Source organism: Oncorhynchus masou, chromosome 33, assembly GCF_036934945.1.
Source record: "Oncorhynchus masou masou isolate Uvic2021 chromosome 33, UVic_Omas_1.1, whole genome shotgun sequence".
NCBI lineage: Eukaryota > Metazoa > Chordata > Actinopteri > Salmoniformes > Salmonidae > Oncorhynchus > Oncorhynchus masou.
The window spans coordinates 8,762,873-8,782,042 of NC_088244.1; the positions used below are offsets into that span (position 1 = coordinate 8,762,873).

The following is a 19,170-nucleotide window of genomic DNA, read 5'->3' on the forward strand; positions in this document are numbered from 1 at the left end:
TCTACACGCCTGCAATGTTGGCGACGTTATTAGCCAACTACATTAAGAGTAATTTAATTTAGCAGCCTAACAAGAGAGTCAAAACCATCTTCTTAGACCTCATTTTAGTTCGCAAAAAAAAAATATAATATATATATATATATATTCAGATGACTTTGATAAACGTTGTCGGTTTTCTTCGGGAAGTAAATTCAACACAGTACAGCTTTACCAGAACGTAAAAATATATATTTATATATCTATCTCAATCTGTACAACCCAAAACAAAGGGATGTTTCACATCTCCATGGTAACCTTTGTTAATCCCCCAACAAAAGACTCCCGTTCTAACGTTTGAGGTTCACAGCGCCACGCAGTGGTCAACTTTAGAAACGCATTTGTCAAAAGGCCACACCAGTAGTTGCTACCATTACAGCGATGGCAGTATTGAACTTTCCAGTGACCCAACAAAAGCAGTTCCGCTATAGATCTGAATTCAAGGTTTATTGATTACTTCATCAAATGCTTGGGAGATTACGTCACAATATGTATAGCGCTTAATTTTTTATTTTACATGAAAACTTTACACTATTTATTTCTCCATATACTGTATAGTTCCCCATAAGGGGAAAGTAGACATCCATAGTTGTAAGGTAGAGAGGAATGCTTTTCAAAAATATTTAAATGCACTTCAAATAATTATATACATCCTTGTTAAAAAAAAAAGAAAATGCAGACAGGATTAAACTACAAATGATGATGGGAGCTATACCCTGACATATTTAGGAGTAACGTTTCTCTTCATTCTTACCCCCGTCTGGTATTTCACTGACAATACTGACAGGCATTCCACTCTGGGAAAGTTCTGGACAGTTAATACACGAGGGATCTGTTGCAGGCTCCATTAGGTGTAACATAGAACTGTCTGACAGGAGAAGAACATCTCATCCTTGCTATGTAATACCATGGGTGTTGCATTGTAGACTTCATTTTTTTTTTTACGTGACACCAGATTCATTCTAGAAAATAGCTAGTCATTCCATTTTGCTCTCAGAACATAGAGAATGTGCAGTAGCCTTTCAACAAGTAAACGGGCATGTAAATGTTGCTTTAAAATAAGTATAAAAATAAATAAATACAAGTAAAATTAGGACTCATAACAGGCTATAGTGATTCACATGATAGGATCGATGGGGAATGGTGGCAGGGGAACAACCGACCATACTTGCTCATACATTAGGGAGCAAGCCATTCCCACTAATGGTAATCCTAGGGTAGGATGCTGAATACAGGTGTGCTACGACAACACTGGACGGGTTTTTCAGCATATTCACTAACGGTATTCTTCATTTGCGTTAGCATTTAGATATGCGTGTTCGTTCAGTCTTAAATCAACAAATAGGAGAAAAAAAAAAAGAAAAAAAAATCAGGTAGAGGATATATATAAAACCACATCAATTAAATGTTGTAGTTAATTTTCCATACATTTGACATTAACGTCAGTGTTGATAAACAGTCAGAGAGCTCTGTTCTTTCACAGAGCTTTTTACCCAGCAGAGTCAGTCTTAAGGGGCACCAGACCTTATTACCAACTATTGAAGCCTTTCCTTTGCAGAAGATAAACAGGAACTGAGCATCAAAGCATCTTTCCCTCAGGGTAACAGAATCTTTGCGTCGATCGACATCCTCCATCCCTTCGCACTGCCTTACTCCCGATAGGGGGGCTCTCGCCTCACAGACTCTTCATGCATCCCACCATCCACCAGTGCCCCCCCCCCCCCCCCCCCCCCACACACACACACCATTCCATCTCCAGACCCTCCTAGGGCGGGTTGGCCTAGCCCATCTCAGGAGCAGCGATGTGGAAGACTGAGCCGATGCGGAGGAAGAAGCGGCGCAGGACGGCACGGAGCTCTGGGATCAGGTCAAACTGCATCATCTCACACAGGTGAGGGTAGTAACAGGAGGCATGAAGCTTGAACTGAGGATGGAAAGGGACAAAGAACAGACTATTTAGCATCAAACAGATAGGTGCACACACACAAACTGAAATATGCTTAGGGTGAGGAGTGTGATGTCAAAGAGTGGATTGTTTGAAGTATGGCCCAAGTTAAATATCAACGTTGTTTGTTGAGAAGCCACCGTGTACACCTGAAGGTGGGATTTGGGAAGAGGAAACATTTCTTAGTCAAAGTCAAAATAACCCGCAAGGCTGCACACTTCCTGTTTATCTGACTGGTATGTGCCAAGAAACCTGCACACTTCCTGTTTATCTGACTGGTATGTGCCAAGAAACCTGCACACTTCCTGTTTATCTGATTGGTATGTGCCAAGAAGCCTGCACACTTCCTGTTTATCTGATTGGTATGTGCCAAGAAGCCTGCACACTTCCTGTTTATCTGATTGGTATGTGCCAAGAAACCTGCACACTTCCTGTTTATCTGACTGGTATGTGCCAAGAAACTTGTTGGTACCTAAGCTAACCGTGTCCTTCTTTTAGTTACCCATTCTCAATGAGACTGAACCAGGCTAAGGATAACAGACTAAGCTCTATAAGGGGAAATCTGCACTGAAGTCCAATTCAGAGATCCTTGATGTAGCAGAGGTAGCCAAAGGCCCCTGGTCTGCTTGCACACAGCTAATGGCTCTTTTACATACCGAGGTTATTACAAAGACAAGCTGTTAAATAATCAGTGTCCCTTCCTCTACAGAATTCAAATTCATTGTCTGAGGGGAAAGGAGGCCAGTGAGAGGCTGTCCTACTGCTCGTTATTCAAACCATTTGATCTATTAGATACGTCAATTGGACGTTAGGGGAAATAGTCTGTTTTTTCCTACTGCCTACTCAGGCGAGGTATATCGAGTTGAAATGGTGTTGGCAGACGCGTGTTCACATAAACAGTCTTCCAAAAACAAAACAGATCACTGGTGTGGCACTTGTCACTGCAAGCTAAACCCAGTTGTCAGTGTGTGTGTGTGTGTGTGTGTGTGTGCGCGAACGCGCAAATATTTCAGTCCATGTGGATGTAGGTGTGTGTAACCTTATCGTCAGTCAGTCGCAGGGTCCTGCTGAGCAGTAGTAGCAGCAGGCTGGTCCAGGCCTCTCTGTGACTCTCTGAGGTCAAGCTGATGAAGTAGGACAGAGCCTCGCTGCACACCCTAAGGACAGGACCGGACCAACATTACCACACATTGCACTGCCAGGAGTGAAACATCCGGACAAACCAATGCTGAAGAACCTGTTACAGCTGGACCAAGCAGGAAGGCAGCCAAAGGACTAAGGATGACATTTTGGAATCAAATTTACATTTCATTTGTTCAGGTCACACAATACTGGATCCATTTTTACTGAGGATTTAACACATTGGAGTTTCATCAGGTTGCTGCCACGACATCATTGGTGAACACATGCTTTTATATCTTTAATTATAATAATACATGGTGTTTATATAGTGCTTTAAAAAAGGACCCAAATCACATTTACAATTGTCAAGGTTTTGTCACACCATGACACCCCCCTCCCCCCAATCTTTCCTTCCCTCAGACACTCACAGCAGCAACCGCGTTTGGATGTCAGGCCAGGAGTCCTGGAGCTGCCGGTCACAGTACATACGGAACAGAATACGCAGGCTACAGGCCAGGCTACTGGTCTCCTGCTTCAGCAGATTGGGCTTCGACTTCCCCTTAAATCCTGAGACAGAGCGGGGCAGACAGACAGAGCGGGGCAGACAGACAGAGCGGGGCAGACAGACAGAGCGGGGCAGACAGACAGAGCGGGGCAGACAGAGCGGGGCAGACAGACAGAGCGGGGCAGACAAGAGCATCCTATATCAAAAAAACTTTTATATGACAGCCTGGCCGATTAGCTCATCTGATAGATCCTCTTAACACAACAAGAGAGAGACAGTTGAACATACCTGCTCTCCAGAGTGCAGTCCTCTGCTCGTTGTTAGAGTTGAAATCTCTGGCGAAGGTGTGCGACTCCAGCAGGCAGTCCAGCAGTTTGAAGAGGTGCTGGGAGGAGAGGTGTCTGTACATGCCCTGCTCCCCTTGCCCAGGGTCCTCGTCCAGGGCATCCCTCTTGGACAGACACAGCACAGAGCCCCGGTCAATCCCCCAGCAACATAAACTTAGTGTGTTTTGGGTGAAGGGTATCAAAGCCATAATCAACTACATGTTAATAAACATCATGACTTTACATTTATAAAGGACAGACATGGTTGTGATAAAACCTGTGCAGCAGCCATATTGTCTGCGTCTTCCTTCTTGCTGGTTGCCGGGTAGAAGACAATGTTGTCAATGGTCTGGATCAGCTCCAACTGCACTACACACTTGATGAGCAGCCCTGCAAACAGCTTCTGGTCTGACATCCCTGACACAGAGCACAGAGGCATCGGGAAGATGACACGGTCGCCCTGTTTATAGCTCTTAGCCAACTTTGCAGTATTATATATATATTGTTTTTAACATTATTTGCTCAGAACGTTTCTTGCATTATTCGGGACTATGCCATTGCTCTTTCTGATAGTTCTTAATTCCTTTGTTTTTAAATTTGGGGGATTTGTGTGTATTGTTAGGTATATTACTGCACTGTTGGTGCTTACAACATAACCCTTACACCTGCATAATATAGGTATGCGACTAATCATGCTTTATTTGAAAAACAGGGACCAACGAGAGACTGGAGGTCAAACGTGGAAAATGACATGAAGGATAAATGAGGTAGAGAGAGAAAGGTGAGTTGAGGGGAGAAGCCCAAATATTTCTGTAACCCGTTGCTTACTGGCGTGGAGTTTCCCTTTCCAGGTGTCATCGCTGGCGGTGGATATCTGGCTCTGCCCTCCTTTCTCCGACAGGGCCCTGTCATAGCTGTTCTGAGACTGGGTGTCAAACTCATCCTGTAAACAAAACAGACAAATACAGCCAATGAGATGAGAAGGCTCGATCTGCACGTTGGTTTAAGATCATAAACAGGACCGGATCAATTTACAAGAGTCAAATCTCTTTCTCTTGTTGCTCTTTGTCTAATCAGGCTCAGATGGTTCATAAATGTTATTGTTTGCTCACCATGTGTTTCCCATCACCAGCCTCCTCTTCCTGACCAGCCGGTCGCCATGTCAATAGGCTGTTGAGAAGTACAAACAGAAAATGTGCAAATCGTCAGTCATGTGGTCTGTGGGAGTGTTTCCTGTGTTCTGGCTGGCCACATGATGTGTTTCATGAGTCACCACGGCCTGCAACAAGTTCTGCACATGACTAGACAACATCTGACAGCACTGCTAATGCACGCACACACGATCCTCATATTCTCTAACAGTGCGTTTTCTGTTGATATATAAAAAACACACAATATATTACGGTTACGGTCATGGTGATGGGATGCTGAAGTTGTGAGAACGTCAAGGTGACCGACAGGCCGGCCAGCAGCAGAACTCACGCGTCTGGGCTGGTGGTCTGGAAGATGTCCAGCATACAGGAGCAGGTGGCGTTCCACACCTCTGGGCTAAACTTCTCTCCATTCAGGATAACCAGGTTCTCCAGGCAGTTAGTCCCCGACCGGGCCAACTGCTCATTATCTGCGGGAAAGGGGAAGAGAAAATATTGACGTCATTCACCATTACGTCACCTAAACATTACATTTCTGGTAAAATGTTACACATATCATTTTACGGTAGATATTTAATTAGTTAGGGGTGTGTGTGTGTGTGTGAGTGTGAGTCAGCTGTGTTTTTCCTCCCCCTCACTGTTGAGAGGAAGGCCCCCACCTTGTCTGACGCACCACTGCAGCTGAGTGAAGATGTCAGCCAACAGGACCTCACTGAGAGGCTCATAGAACTGGGTGAAGACGTCACAGATGGCGTACAGGGCGTGGTTACAGGTTGTGGTCATCCACTCGTGCATCTACAGGAAGTCACAAGACACAAAATATACAAAAGATGGAACAAAAAAAAAGTATATATATAAAATGCAACATTTCAGAGTCGCAGTCAGTCACAGTTCAGGTAATCAGTCACTTGAAATAAACGAGAGAAAAAAGGCCTAATCTATGGATTTCACATGACTGGGAACACAGATATGCTTCTGTTGGTCAGATAACTTAAAATCAGGATCAGAAAACCAGTCAGTATTTGGTGTGACCACCATTTGCCTCATGCAGCGTGACATATCTCCTTCACAAAGAGTTGATCAGGCTGTTGATTGTGGCCTGTGGAATGTTGTCCCAATCTTCTTCAACGGCTGTGCGAAGTTGCTGGATATTGGCGGGAACTGGAACATGCTGTCGTACACGTCGATCCAGAGCATCACAAACATGCTCAACGGGTGACATGGTGACTATGCAGGCCATGGAAGAACTGGGACATTTTCAGCATCCAGGAAATGTGTACAGATCCTTGTGACATGGGGCTGTGTATTATCACGCTGAAACATGAGGTGTGGGCGGGCGAATGAACGGCACAACAATGGGCCTCAGGATCTCAGAGTATCTCTGTGCATTCAAATTGCCATAGATAAAAGGCAATTGTGTTCGTTGTCCGTAGCTTATGCCTGCCCATACCAGTGGGGTTATTGACATCAGCAAACCGCTCGCCCACGTCTTGTCATCTGCCCGGTACAGTCGAAACAGATTCATCCGTGAAGAGCACATTTCTCCAGCGTGCCAGTGGCCATCGAAGGTGAGCATTTGCCCACTGAAGTCGGTTCCGACGCAGAAGCACAGTCCGGTCAAGACCCTTGTGAGGACGACGAGCACTCGGACGAGCTTCCCTGAGACGGTTTCTGACTGTTACACGTGGTTGTTAGGCTAGGTGAACGTACTGGCAAATTCTAACAGCTTATGGTAGAGAAATTAACATTCAATTCTCTGACAAGCGCTCTGGTGGACATTCCTGCAGTCAGCATGCCAATTGCACACTCCCTCAAAACTTGAGACAGCTGTGGCATTGTGTTGTGTGACAAAACGACACATTTTAGAGAGTGGCCTTTTATTGTCCTCAGCACAAGATCCACCTGTGTAATGATCATGCTGTTTAATCAGCTTCTTGATATGCCACACCTGTCAGGTGGATGGATTATCTTGGCAAAGGAGAAATGCTCACGAACAGGGATGTAAACAAACTGAGTACAACATTTGAAAAATCATCTTTTTGTGCGTATGGAACATTTCTTGGATCTTTTATTTCAGCTCATGAAACATGAAACCAACACTTTGTTTATATTTTTGTTTAGTGTAATTCCAGCAGAAACTCCCATAGGCCCACAAGCTTTTTTTGTGTGGCTTGGACAAGGCTTACTTACTACTTACGTGAGGACAATAACTATAGCCACTCACCTCGGTCTGCTGCTCAGGAAGCTGCATATTGTGGAAGATGCGGAAGACGATGCGAAAAAGATCGTGCCACCAGTGCTTTTCAAAGGTGTGTCCGTAACTCTTCATAATCTCAAACATCACAGTCAGACCCCTGTGACAGAGAGACGCACATAATCATACATTCATATCTATTGGGCTCAAAGCATCAAAGTCGGTTGCAGCCATATAGAGCCAAACGTCACGTTTGAATGATGCGCGCATACGAGCAAACAACAAGCCCTGTAGCAGACGGCTAACTATATACTGATGTCGGAACCATTGGCAGTGAGTGAAGACCATGAAAAACACACCAGACTGACGAGTATAGCCATGTTCAACAAGTATATCATTCTTCTAGCTTTATCTAGCTGTACTTGGGATATGTTACCTTGCCTTGCTGGTTTGCTTGGCAATCAAATCTGCGAAGTTCGACAATAACCATCTGTTTACGTGTTGGCCAACTTGCAAAAGCTGCATCTGAAGTCGGACATGATCGTGCTTCTTTCCATGTAAACCACATTCCGATTCGGGAACTTGCGTGCGTTACCTTTGACAACGCGGACAGGAAGTGGGTCTAAACCTGAACACAGAACCGAGGTCAGATGTTTTACCTGGTTCTTATGTCCAGCTTGCAGCGGTTGACGATGCAGGACAGCTCAAAGAGGATAGGGAACCAGCCTCTCACCCACACCCGGTCCCCTGGGGCCACGTTCATGTCATCACTGGTGTACTCCCGCAGAGCCTGGGGACAGACCGGGAAGACACTCAGAGGAATGGAACAGGAACACCGTGATGCAACATTCTCAGATGGCGTACAGTGCAGGCGTGATTAGAGAGCAATGAGGCAGTTGGTAATCTATGTCTGGGATGCACTCTGAGATTCTGTGGGGCCCCTTGCCCGTGGCCTGCTGGGTCCCTTGCCCGTGGCCTGCTGGGTCCCTTGCCCGTGGCCTGCGGGGTCCCCTACCCGTGGCCTGCTGGGTCCCTACCCGTGGCCTGCTGGGTCCCTACCCGTGGCCTGCTGGGTCCCCTACCCGTGGCCTGCGGGGTCCCTACCCGTGGCCTGCGGGGTCCCCTACCCGTGGCCTGCTGGGTCCCTACCCGTGGCCTGCGGGGTCCCCTACCCGTGGCCTGCTGGGTCCCCTACCCGTGGCCTGCTGGGTCCCCTACCCGTGGCCTGCTGGGTCCCCTACCCGTGGCCTGCTGGGTCCCCTACCCGTGGCCTGCTGGGTCCCCTACCCGTGGCCTGCTGGGTCCCCTACCCGTGGCCTGCTGGGTCCCCTACCCGTGGCCTGCTGGGTCCCCTACCCGTGGCCTGCTGGGTCCCTACCCGTGGCCTGCGGGCAGGGGCCCCGTTTTCCTCATTTGAACCCTCAACAGTATTACCTGTGTCATGGTTGAAGGTCTCTGCTCCATTTTCCTGTGTCAGTTTCAGGGTCTATATCAGTGGCTGGAGACATCTGGTAGGTTTGTGCCTATTAATGTGTCATTTTCAGTAGGAGGCTGATTCTCAGCAACAGCCCTTCCAACTGGTTGATCATTTACGTTTCACAATCTTGAGAGATGCACTCACAAACCTCACAAATATCACCACACCTTCTTGGCCAATGACAGGTGGAGTCCCACCCTTGCACTCACACTGGTCCCTTCTAGTTTGTTTATGTGTGTCACTTTCTCCCATAAGGGACGGGCTGCCAACAGGCAATTTGACACGAAAATAAATAGACATTTTTTTATTCATTCAGTAAAGGGATATCTGCTGGGATCATCTCTGTTTTAATGTGACACTTAGTCTGACCTATTTTTGCTGGTATCACAAATTTCACATGGTATACTTCTTTCATATTTAGTTGACTGACTTTGACTATTGACTACTTTGCTATCAAACCATTTAGCACCAAACTGTGCGTGTACACGCAGTATGACTCACAGCAGGTCCTATTGGACTCAACTATAAACATTTGTGTCGGAAGCAGATTGGTTTGAAAACAGGGTTACACTGCTCTCTCCGATTACATTTTCCTCTGTTCGTTTTTATGAGGACAATCATGTTCATCTTTAAACCATTGATAAGTGCTTTGACAAATAGCACATTTTGATCTCCTTCCATAACTGTCAAGTGGATTTGTGCAGGGCAATGGCGCCCTCTTCTGGTTGTCTTGAGGACGTGACTTGTTGGCACCTTTTCTCTGCTGCTCGGTGTGGTGTACCGAGTCACTCACTTGCATTCCATTTGTTATTGGCACGACAGCCATCTTTACAGACATTTTTGTTGTTGTGACGATTTCATTGATGCAAGAGTCAGCACAGCACAAGCAGTCAAAGCCAACTGTTTCCCCCTACCATCCATACAGGCAGTATCTACCAACGTGAAACCTAACAGGCAGACTCCACCTGCTCGCACAAAATAAATGTAGAAATCTATATTAGTCAATTATTGCACCCACACTGCTTTCGCCCGCCAACGAGCGTCTGCATTGCCAAGGGCTAAAATAGAAGTCAGTTCTATTTCTGACGCAGATCACGCTGCAAGTGCTGCCCCTCCCATCTCCTCATTGGTTTACATCCTATTTTACCTCTGTTCGAAATCAATTATGTAGTCTGTCATTGCAACCAACAGTGGTGTAAAGAACCTAAGAAAGAAAACTTTGAAGTACTACTTTTTGGGGTATCTGTATTTTACTATTTATATTAAAAATGTAACTTTTACTTACTACATTCATAAAGAAAATATTGTACTTTTTACTCCATACATTTTCCCTGAAACCCAAAAGTACTTGTTACATTTTGAATGCTTAGCAGATCATGAAAAAATTATAATTCACACACTTATCAAGAGAACGTCGTCCCTACTGCCTCTGATCTGGTGGACTCACTAAACACATGCTTCCTTTGTAAATTATGTCAGTGTTCGAGTGTGCCCCTGGCTATCTGTAAATTAAAATTGTACCGAAATGTCTCTAGTAACACTGTCAAAGTTTGAATATGCCTCGTAGGTACGGCTTTTCTCTTCTTTAAGACACACAGAATCTAGTGCTATAATCAGAGTTCCCATACCATCTTCCTGGTTCAAATCCTTGGTGGATATTTCCTGTGTGGTGCCTACCCTACCCGGGGCCTGTGTGCTGCCTACCCTACCCGGGGCCTGTGTGCTGCCTACCCTACCCGGGGCCTGTGTGGTGCCTACCCTACCCGGGGCCTGTGTGCTGCCTACCCTACCCGGGGCCTGTGTGGTGCCTACCCTACCCGGGGCCTGTGTGGTGCCTACCCGGGGCCTGTGTGCTGCCTACCCTACCCGGGGCCTGTGTGGTGCCTACCCTACCCGGGGCCTGTGTGGTGCCTACCCTACCCGGGGCCTGTGTGCTGCCTACCCTACCCGGGGCCTGTGTGCTGCCTACCCTACCCGGGGCCTGTGTGCTGCCTACCCTACCCGGGGCCTGTGTGCTGCCTACCCTACCCGGGGCCTGTGTGCTGCCTACCCCACCCGGGGCCTGTGTGCTGCCTACCCTACCCGGGGCCTGTGTGGTGCCTACCTGCGGCCGGTCTGCGACATATTTAGCACAGTGGCGGATGAGCCGGATGGCCTCCATACTGGTGTCAGGAAAGGCAGCGTTGCACACAAACTCAGACAGACACTTCACCGCATCCTGGAAGGAGTCTATGGCTGCTGCAAAGTGCTGCTGAAACGTGACCACTGGAGGAGAGAGAGAGAAACTGTTAATCAGCAGTCCATTTCTCTACAGAGTTGGCCGTCGACTGTCAGTCAAAATGGTGAGCCACAGTCCTGATGTGACGGACTGTACTCACTGACTATGTGGCCAGTGGTCTGGAAGGCCAGCTCCACAATGGTCTCGTCGTGATCCGAGGCGGCCTGGTGGAACACAGAGAAGATGTTCTTCCAGCCGGAGCGGATGTTGGCTGCCTGGGAGTTGACCATCTGGGCCACACAGCGGATCACCATGTCCCTGATAGTGGGAGACCTGTGGAGGAGAGGTCGGTCAAACAGTCAATGGTTTGTTGCGAGTGTGTAGAGGGAGGGTTTCTCCCTCCCCTCATCATATCCTCAATATTGACCCAAATCACCTCTGCCTCTTTCATTTTACTCCCTTCACCAGACCCATTTCAAGAACTGTCCCTTCCCCCTGGTCCATCTCTACCTGTTCTTCTTCACGATGTGTTCAAATGGCCGGAGGAAGTCCTTCTGGAAGCGGAAGTTAGCCAGCTCTCCTTTCTCCAGGAACTTCATTGACAGTTGCCTCAGAGAGTCCACCGCAAAGATGGCCACATCCTCATTGGGGTTGCAGCCCACCTGGGAGAGTAGCAAACACACAGGCATAGATCCACAGTCAATAGATAGGCTACGTCTTTGCATAATCAGGTTAGATGAATAGCTTAAAGGGATATTTTGGCAATGAAACCCTTTATCTACCCCTCAGAGTCAAGAGGTACTAGAGGATGCCGTTTTTATGTCTCTGTGTCCAATACGAAGGAAATTGGAAGTAGTTTCGCCAGCCAATGCTAGGAAGCATAAGCACAATGACTGCAAGTCTATGGGAGTCTGCTAGCATGCTACCTCTAACTTCCTTCATACTGAACCCAGAGACAAAAATCTATCCAAAGTATCCCTTTAATACTATCGATGGTATACTAACAATGCTTAACGCAGAGTCTCCACTAAAAGTGTTTCTTAGTCCAGAAGAAGGCTTAATCTGGTTCTGGGAAACCGTCCTTACTTTATGAAGGTAGTCACTCACCTTGTTGAAGTGGTCTCCAACGACCTGCCAGATGCGCGACCACTGCAGACGGATACGGTTCATGTTGTAGTAAGATATCTCTACTATCTTCTGCAGACTGAACATCCTCGGCTGGTGAGCAGAGGCCAGCTCATCCATGGAGACAGCACACAACCATCGCACAAAGTCCACTAGGAATAGGACACAGGACGACGTCAAGAAACACATTCACACACTGCCAGAGACGGAGAAACACACAGATCCACTTACCGACTGCATTTCCATCTAGCTTTGTGGAACCAGTGAAGATCCTGCAGACAAAAGCAAAAGGTAGGTCATGTACTTCCAAATAGCACAGTCCAGATCAGATGGCATACAGTACATGACAAAGTATAGACTGCAGACATGCTGTATGGTGACCATGTGTTATGGCTGGGCGATGTGGCCAAAATACAATATCTTTCACATTTGATGGTGTTTGACAGTATTTGAATTATACAAGTTCTAAATATGCTTGATGAGCAGTGTATGGCCCTCAGGTGTCAACACATACTTTCTAAGTTACTTTAAAATGGGGCTTTCACCATTCAGATTGTACTTATACTGTTCCAATAAAACTTGAACCAAAAGTTGGAATATAGTGGGGACTCTGAATATGTTGTTTGACATGACAATGAATGAAAAAGCCAAGGAGGGGTTATTGTGACAGGGTAGGAACCAAAGTGTTGATCAGTCTTTCCCCAGTGGATCCTAATTAGATGTTACATTAAAATGTTTGCTCTTACTGTAGCTTTGATGTTGCTAACTAATAGTGTAATTATAGAACCCTTGTGGATTTATATTAAGAAGCAATGTGGAAATCGTTGCATCGTTGTCATGAATATCTGCAGCATTGACCATGCAGACTGTCACTGCGAGTGGTTGTTGTGACTCGTGGTTGTGCCCAAATATGCTCTCCTTGAGTGCCAGGGGGCGGGGCTTGGTGTGTGTGGATACCGTTACACAAGGTAAAGTAAAAACCTAAACCGGTCGGTGCAGCAGAACTGGAATATAGTCAAATACGGTATACCGTCCAGCACTGTCACGCATCTCTCTCACCTGTCCACAGCCACCATTACTCTGAGAGCTGGTCTCTGACCTGTCCACAGCCACCATTACTATGAGAGCTGGTCTCTGACCTGTCCACAGCCACCATTACTCTCAGAGAGCTGAGCTGTGTTCGAATAACCATACTAACATACTGTATACTTAATGAGTATATACTACATATAGTTTAGTTCATTTTAGTACACTGTAAACAAACAGTATCCTTTAAGTTGAGCGTACTAGCTCTTCGCCTGTCTTCCGGAATTTGATGCTGTTGCTAGGCAAACTATTGCTAGCTAGTTAGCATAACACATGACTAGTTAGACATTTTATGACTTCGGTTGTGTTCTTAAATTCAATCAGGAGTGCCAGAGTGCGCTCGTAAATTCATAACGCTTCGCACTCGCAGCACACACTGGACGCTCTGGCCGACGAGTAGAGTTTATTTGAGTGCTCTGACCTTACAAAGGCAGTCAAGCACACAAGCTAATGTTGGCAAGCTTGCTAGCTACTTCCAGACACAAATGAGTCCACAGACCATTTTACTCGCCCTAGCAGAGCTGGTTAGGCAGTTATGTTATCGAGAGCGTTGGTGACTAACTGTGCTGCTGGCAACAATTTAATTATGCTTTTTTGCCAACTTTCACTAATACTGGCCATATTCGGGTGTTGAGCGCTTGTAAATTCATTATTCTGCGCTCTGGAATCGGAATTTACGAAAGCACCCCAATGTCCCTTGAGAACGCACAACAACTATACCATTTAACTAAGCTAACATGCTGACCAGACAGGACACGTCGTGTGCACGAGCGTCACAAAATACATTTAGAAATCCATGTTATTAAATTATTGCACCCACACTGCTCACGCGCACCAACAAGTGTCTGCGATGCCAAGGGCTAAAATAGAAGTCCTTTCTATTTCTGACGCAGATCGCGCTGCAAGTCCTGCCCCACGTGCCATCTCCTCATTGGTTTATAGAAGCCCACGTGGGTGATTGAAAGACGAACTGTTTTGCCGGTTGTCGTGGTAATACCATGAAAGTGTAGATGCCAATCACCATATAAGTTCAAACATTAAAAAGCCTGGAATGAGATGACTAGAAACGATTCGGTTGGCCGTTTTATGTGTGGATTAATTGTCGGAGTAGAGGACCTTGTGCATTTCAGGTAAAATAACAATGTTTATATCCCAGAACAAATTAGCTAGAAACAGCAAGCTAGCTAAATTAGGACGAATTCTCTCGCAAGTACAAGCTAACTAGCTAAATTGCCATATATGTTTGTTTAATGCTTTCGACCTGTCCCCAAATGAATGTCATTGGTTCAGAGTTTGTTTTGATATTTTAACCGGCGTGTCGTGATCGTGTTTGGTGTAGGGGGACAAAATACATGTATGCACGATAACGCAGCCGGTTTGGGTTCCGTGTAAGAATGACAGGAATAAGTCAGTAAACGTTGGGTAGTTAGATAGATAGCCAATAGTTAATATTCTGGCAAGTTTGATGTATAATTAGCCAACTTACGTTAGGTAACGTTAGCTAGCTAACATACCAGAAAATACTGCTGTAATGATATGTGGATCATAAGAACGGCGTAGCTAACAAATTGTCAAGCCAACAAAACCAGTAACGTAACTTATTTGAAAAGTCATTACATTGCTCAACATCTTCTTAACCTTTGTCCTTATTAGTTAAAGCAATGAATTTGTATCCACTCTCGTACTTCGGCTGCATATTGTCCGCCATTTTTTTTCAAATCTGAAAACGGTGTGAAGCCACGCCCATTTCCTCTTGAATTGCATTTACGGGCCCAAAAGTACAGAAATAGTGTCCTCTGCTTGTATACTTCATATTTTGGTGAATTTAGTACGACATCCGGGAACTTTTGGCATACTAACTATATCCATACTAACTATATCCATACTATGACCAATAAGCATACTAACTATATCCATACTATGACCAATAAGCATACTAACTATATCCATACTAACTATATCCATACTATGACCAATAAGCATATTAACTATATCCATACTATGACCAATAAGCATATTAACTATATCCATACTAACTATATCCATACTAAGTATATCCATACTATGACCAATAAGCATACTAACTATATCCATACTAACTATATCCATACTATGACCAATAAGCATACTAACTATATCCATACTATGACCAATAAGCATACTAACTATATCCATACTGACTATATCCATACTAACTATATCCATACTATGACCAATAAGCATACTAACTATATCCATACTGACTATATCCATACTGACTATATCCACACTATGACCAATAAGCATACTAACTATATCCATACTGACTATATCCATACTATGACCAATAAGCATACTAACTATATCCATACTGACTATATCCACACTATGACCAATAAGCATACTAACTATATCCATACTATGACCAATAAGCATACTAACTATATCCATACTATGACCAATAAGCATACTAACTATATCCATACTATGACCAATAAGCATACTAACTATATCCATACTATGACCAATAAGCATACTAACTATATCCATACTATGACTAATAAGCATACTAACTATATCCATACTAACTATATCCATACTATGACTAATAAGCATACTAACTATATCCATACTATGACCAATAAGCATACTAACTATATCCTTACTAACTATATATCCATACTAACTATATCCATACTATGACCAATAAGCATACTAACTATATCCATACTAACTATATCCATACTATGACCAATAAGCATACTAACTATATCCATACTAACTATATCCATACTAACTATATCCATACTATGACCAAAAAGCATACTAACTATATCCATACTATGACCAAAAAGCATATTAACTATATCCATACTAACTATATCCATACTAACTATATCCATACTATGACCAAAAAGCATACTAACTATATCCATACTATGACCAATAAGCATATTAACTATATCCATACTAACTATATCCATACTAACTATATCCATACTAACTATATCCATACTAACTATATCCATACTATGACCAATAAGCATACTAACTATATCCATACTATGGCCAATAAGCATACTAACTATATCCATACTAACTATATCCATACTATGACCAATAAGCATACTAACTATATCCATACTAATTATATCCATACTATGACCAATAAGCATACTAACTATATCCATACTAACTATATCCATACTATGGCCAATAAGCATACTAACTATATCCATACTGACTATATCCATACTATGACCAATAAGCATACTAACTATATCCATACTGACTATATCCACACTATGACCAATAAGCATACTAACTATATCCATACTATGACCAATAAGCATACTAACTATATCCATACTAACTATATCCATACTATGACTAATAAGCATACTAACTATATCCATACTAACTATATCCATACTAACTATATCCATACTATGACCAATAAGCATACTAACTATATCCATACTAACTATATCCATACTATGACCAATAAGCATACTAACTATATCCATACTAATTATATATCCATACTAACTATATCCATACTATGACTAATAAGCATACTAACTATATCCATACTAACTATATCCATACTATGACCAATAAGCATACTAACTATATCCATACTAACTATATCCATACTATGACCAATAAGCATACTAACTATATCCATACTAACTATATCCATACTAACTATATCCATACTAACTATATCCATACTATGACCAATAAGCATACTAACTATATCCATACTATGACCAATAAGCATACTAACTATATCCATACTAACTATATCCATACTAACTATATCCATACTAACTATATCCATACTATGACCAATAAGCATACTAACTATATCCATACTATGGCCAATAAGCATACTAACTATATCCATACTATGGCCAATAAGCATACTAACTATATCCATACTAACTATATCCATACTATGACCAATAAGCATACTAACTATATCCATACTAATTATATCCATACTATGACCAATAAGCATACTAACTATATCCATACTAACTATATCCATACTGACTATATCCATACTATGGCCAGTAAGCATACTAACTATATCCATACTATAACCAATAAGCATACTAACTATATCCATACTAACTATATCCATACTAACTATATCCATACTAACTATATCCATACTATGACCAATAAGCATACTAACTATATCCATACTATGACCAAAAAGCATATTAACTATATCCATACTAACTATATCCATACTAACTATATCCATACTATGACCAAAAAGCATACTAACTATATCCATACTATGACCAATAAGCATATTAACTATATCCATACTAACTATATCCATACTAACTATATCCATACTAACTATATCCATACTAACTATATCCATACTATGACCAATAAGCATACTAACTATATCCATACTATGGCCAATAAGCATACTAACTATATCCATACTAACTATATCCATACTATGACCAATAAGCATACTAACTATATCCATACTAATTATATCCATACTATGACCAATAAGCATACTAACTATATCCATACTAACTATATCCATACTATGGCCAATAAGCATACTAACTATATCCATACTGACTATATCCATACTATGACCAATAAGCATACTAACTATATCCATACTGACTATATCCACACTATGACCAATAAGCATACTAACTATATCCATACTATGACCAATAAGCATACTAACTATATCCATACTAACTATATCCATACTATGACTAATAAGCATACTAACTATATCCATACTAACTATATCCATACTAACTATATCCATACTATGACCAATAAGCATACTAACTATATCCATACTAACTATATCCATACTATGACCAATAAGCATACTAACTATATCCATACTAATTATATATCCATACTAACTATATCCATACTATGACTAATAAGCATACTAACTATATCCATACTAACTATATCCATACTATGACCAATAAGCATACTAACTATATCCATACTAACTATATCCATACTATGACCAATAAGCATACTAACTATATCCATACTAACTATATCCATACTAACTATATCCATACTAACTATATCCATACTATGACCAATAAGCATACTAACTATATCCATACTATGACCAATAAGCATACTAACTATATCCATACTAACTATATCCATACTAACTATATCCATACTAACTATATCCATACTATGACCAATAAGCATACTAACTATATCCATACTATGGCCAATAAGCATACTAACTATATCCATACTATGGCCAATAAGCATACTAACTATATCCATACTAACTATATCCATACTATGACCAATAAGCATACTAACTATATCCATACTAATTATATCCATACTATGACCAATAAGCATACTAACTATATCCATACTAACTATATCCATACTGACTATATCCATACTATGGCCAGTAAGCATACTAACTATATCCATACTATAACCAATAAGCATACTAACTATATCCATACTAACTATATCCATACTAACTATATCCATACTAACTATATCCATACTATGACCAATAAGCATACTAACTATATCCATACTATGACCAATAAGCTTATTAACTATATCCATATTAACTATATCCATACTATGACTAACTATATCCATACTAACTATATCCATACTAACTATATCCATACTAACTATATCCATACTAACTATATCCATACTAACTATATCCATACTATGACCAATAAGCATACTAACTATATCCATACTAACTATATCCATACTAACTATATCCATACTATGACCAATAAGCATACTAACTATATCCATACTATGACCAATAAGCATATTAACTATATCCATACTAACTATATCCATACTAACTATATCCATACTAACTATATCCATACTAACTATATCCATACTAACTATATCCATACTAACTATATCCATACTAACTATATCCATACTAACTATATCCATACTATGACCAATAAGCATACTAACTAT

At 42.4% G+C, this 19,170-nt stretch overlaps 1 protein-coding gene across 4 annotated transcripts in view; it reads right to left on the bottom strand.

The window, feature by feature from the left end:
* Window positions 1-464: 464 nt before the first annotated feature.
* LOC135527778 (brefeldin A-inhibited guanine nucleotide-exchange protein 2-like) overlaps window positions 465-19,170 on the bottom strand; it is a 57,517-nt gene continuing 38,811 nt past the window's right edge. For 3 of the 4 annotated variants that reach the window (XM_064956336.1, XM_064956335.1, XM_064956334.1), the window contains exons 24-39: window positions 12,331-12,371; window positions 12,082-12,251; window positions 11,485-11,636; window positions 11,135-11,307; window positions 10,861-11,021; window positions 7,939-8,069; window positions 7,310-7,439; window positions 5,745-5,880; window positions 5,417-5,555; window positions 5,047-5,104; window positions 4,763-4,877; window positions 4,212-4,351; window positions 3,897-4,059; window positions 3,532-3,670; window positions 3,021-3,138; window positions 465-1,960 (exon numbers count right to left, since the gene is read on the bottom strand). In XM_064956336.1, the coding sequence (XP_064812408.1) occupies window positions 1,817-1,960; window positions 3,021-3,138; window positions 3,532-3,670; window positions 3,897-4,059; window positions 4,212-4,351; window positions 4,763-4,877; window positions 5,047-5,104; window positions 5,417-5,555; window positions 5,745-5,880; window positions 7,310-7,439; window positions 7,939-8,069; window positions 10,861-11,021; window positions 11,135-11,307; window positions 11,485-11,636; window positions 12,082-12,251; window positions 12,331-12,371 (2,110 nt within the window). In that variant the 3' untranslated portion in view covers window positions 465-1,816. The other variant, XM_064956337.1, reaches the window with a different exon arrangement.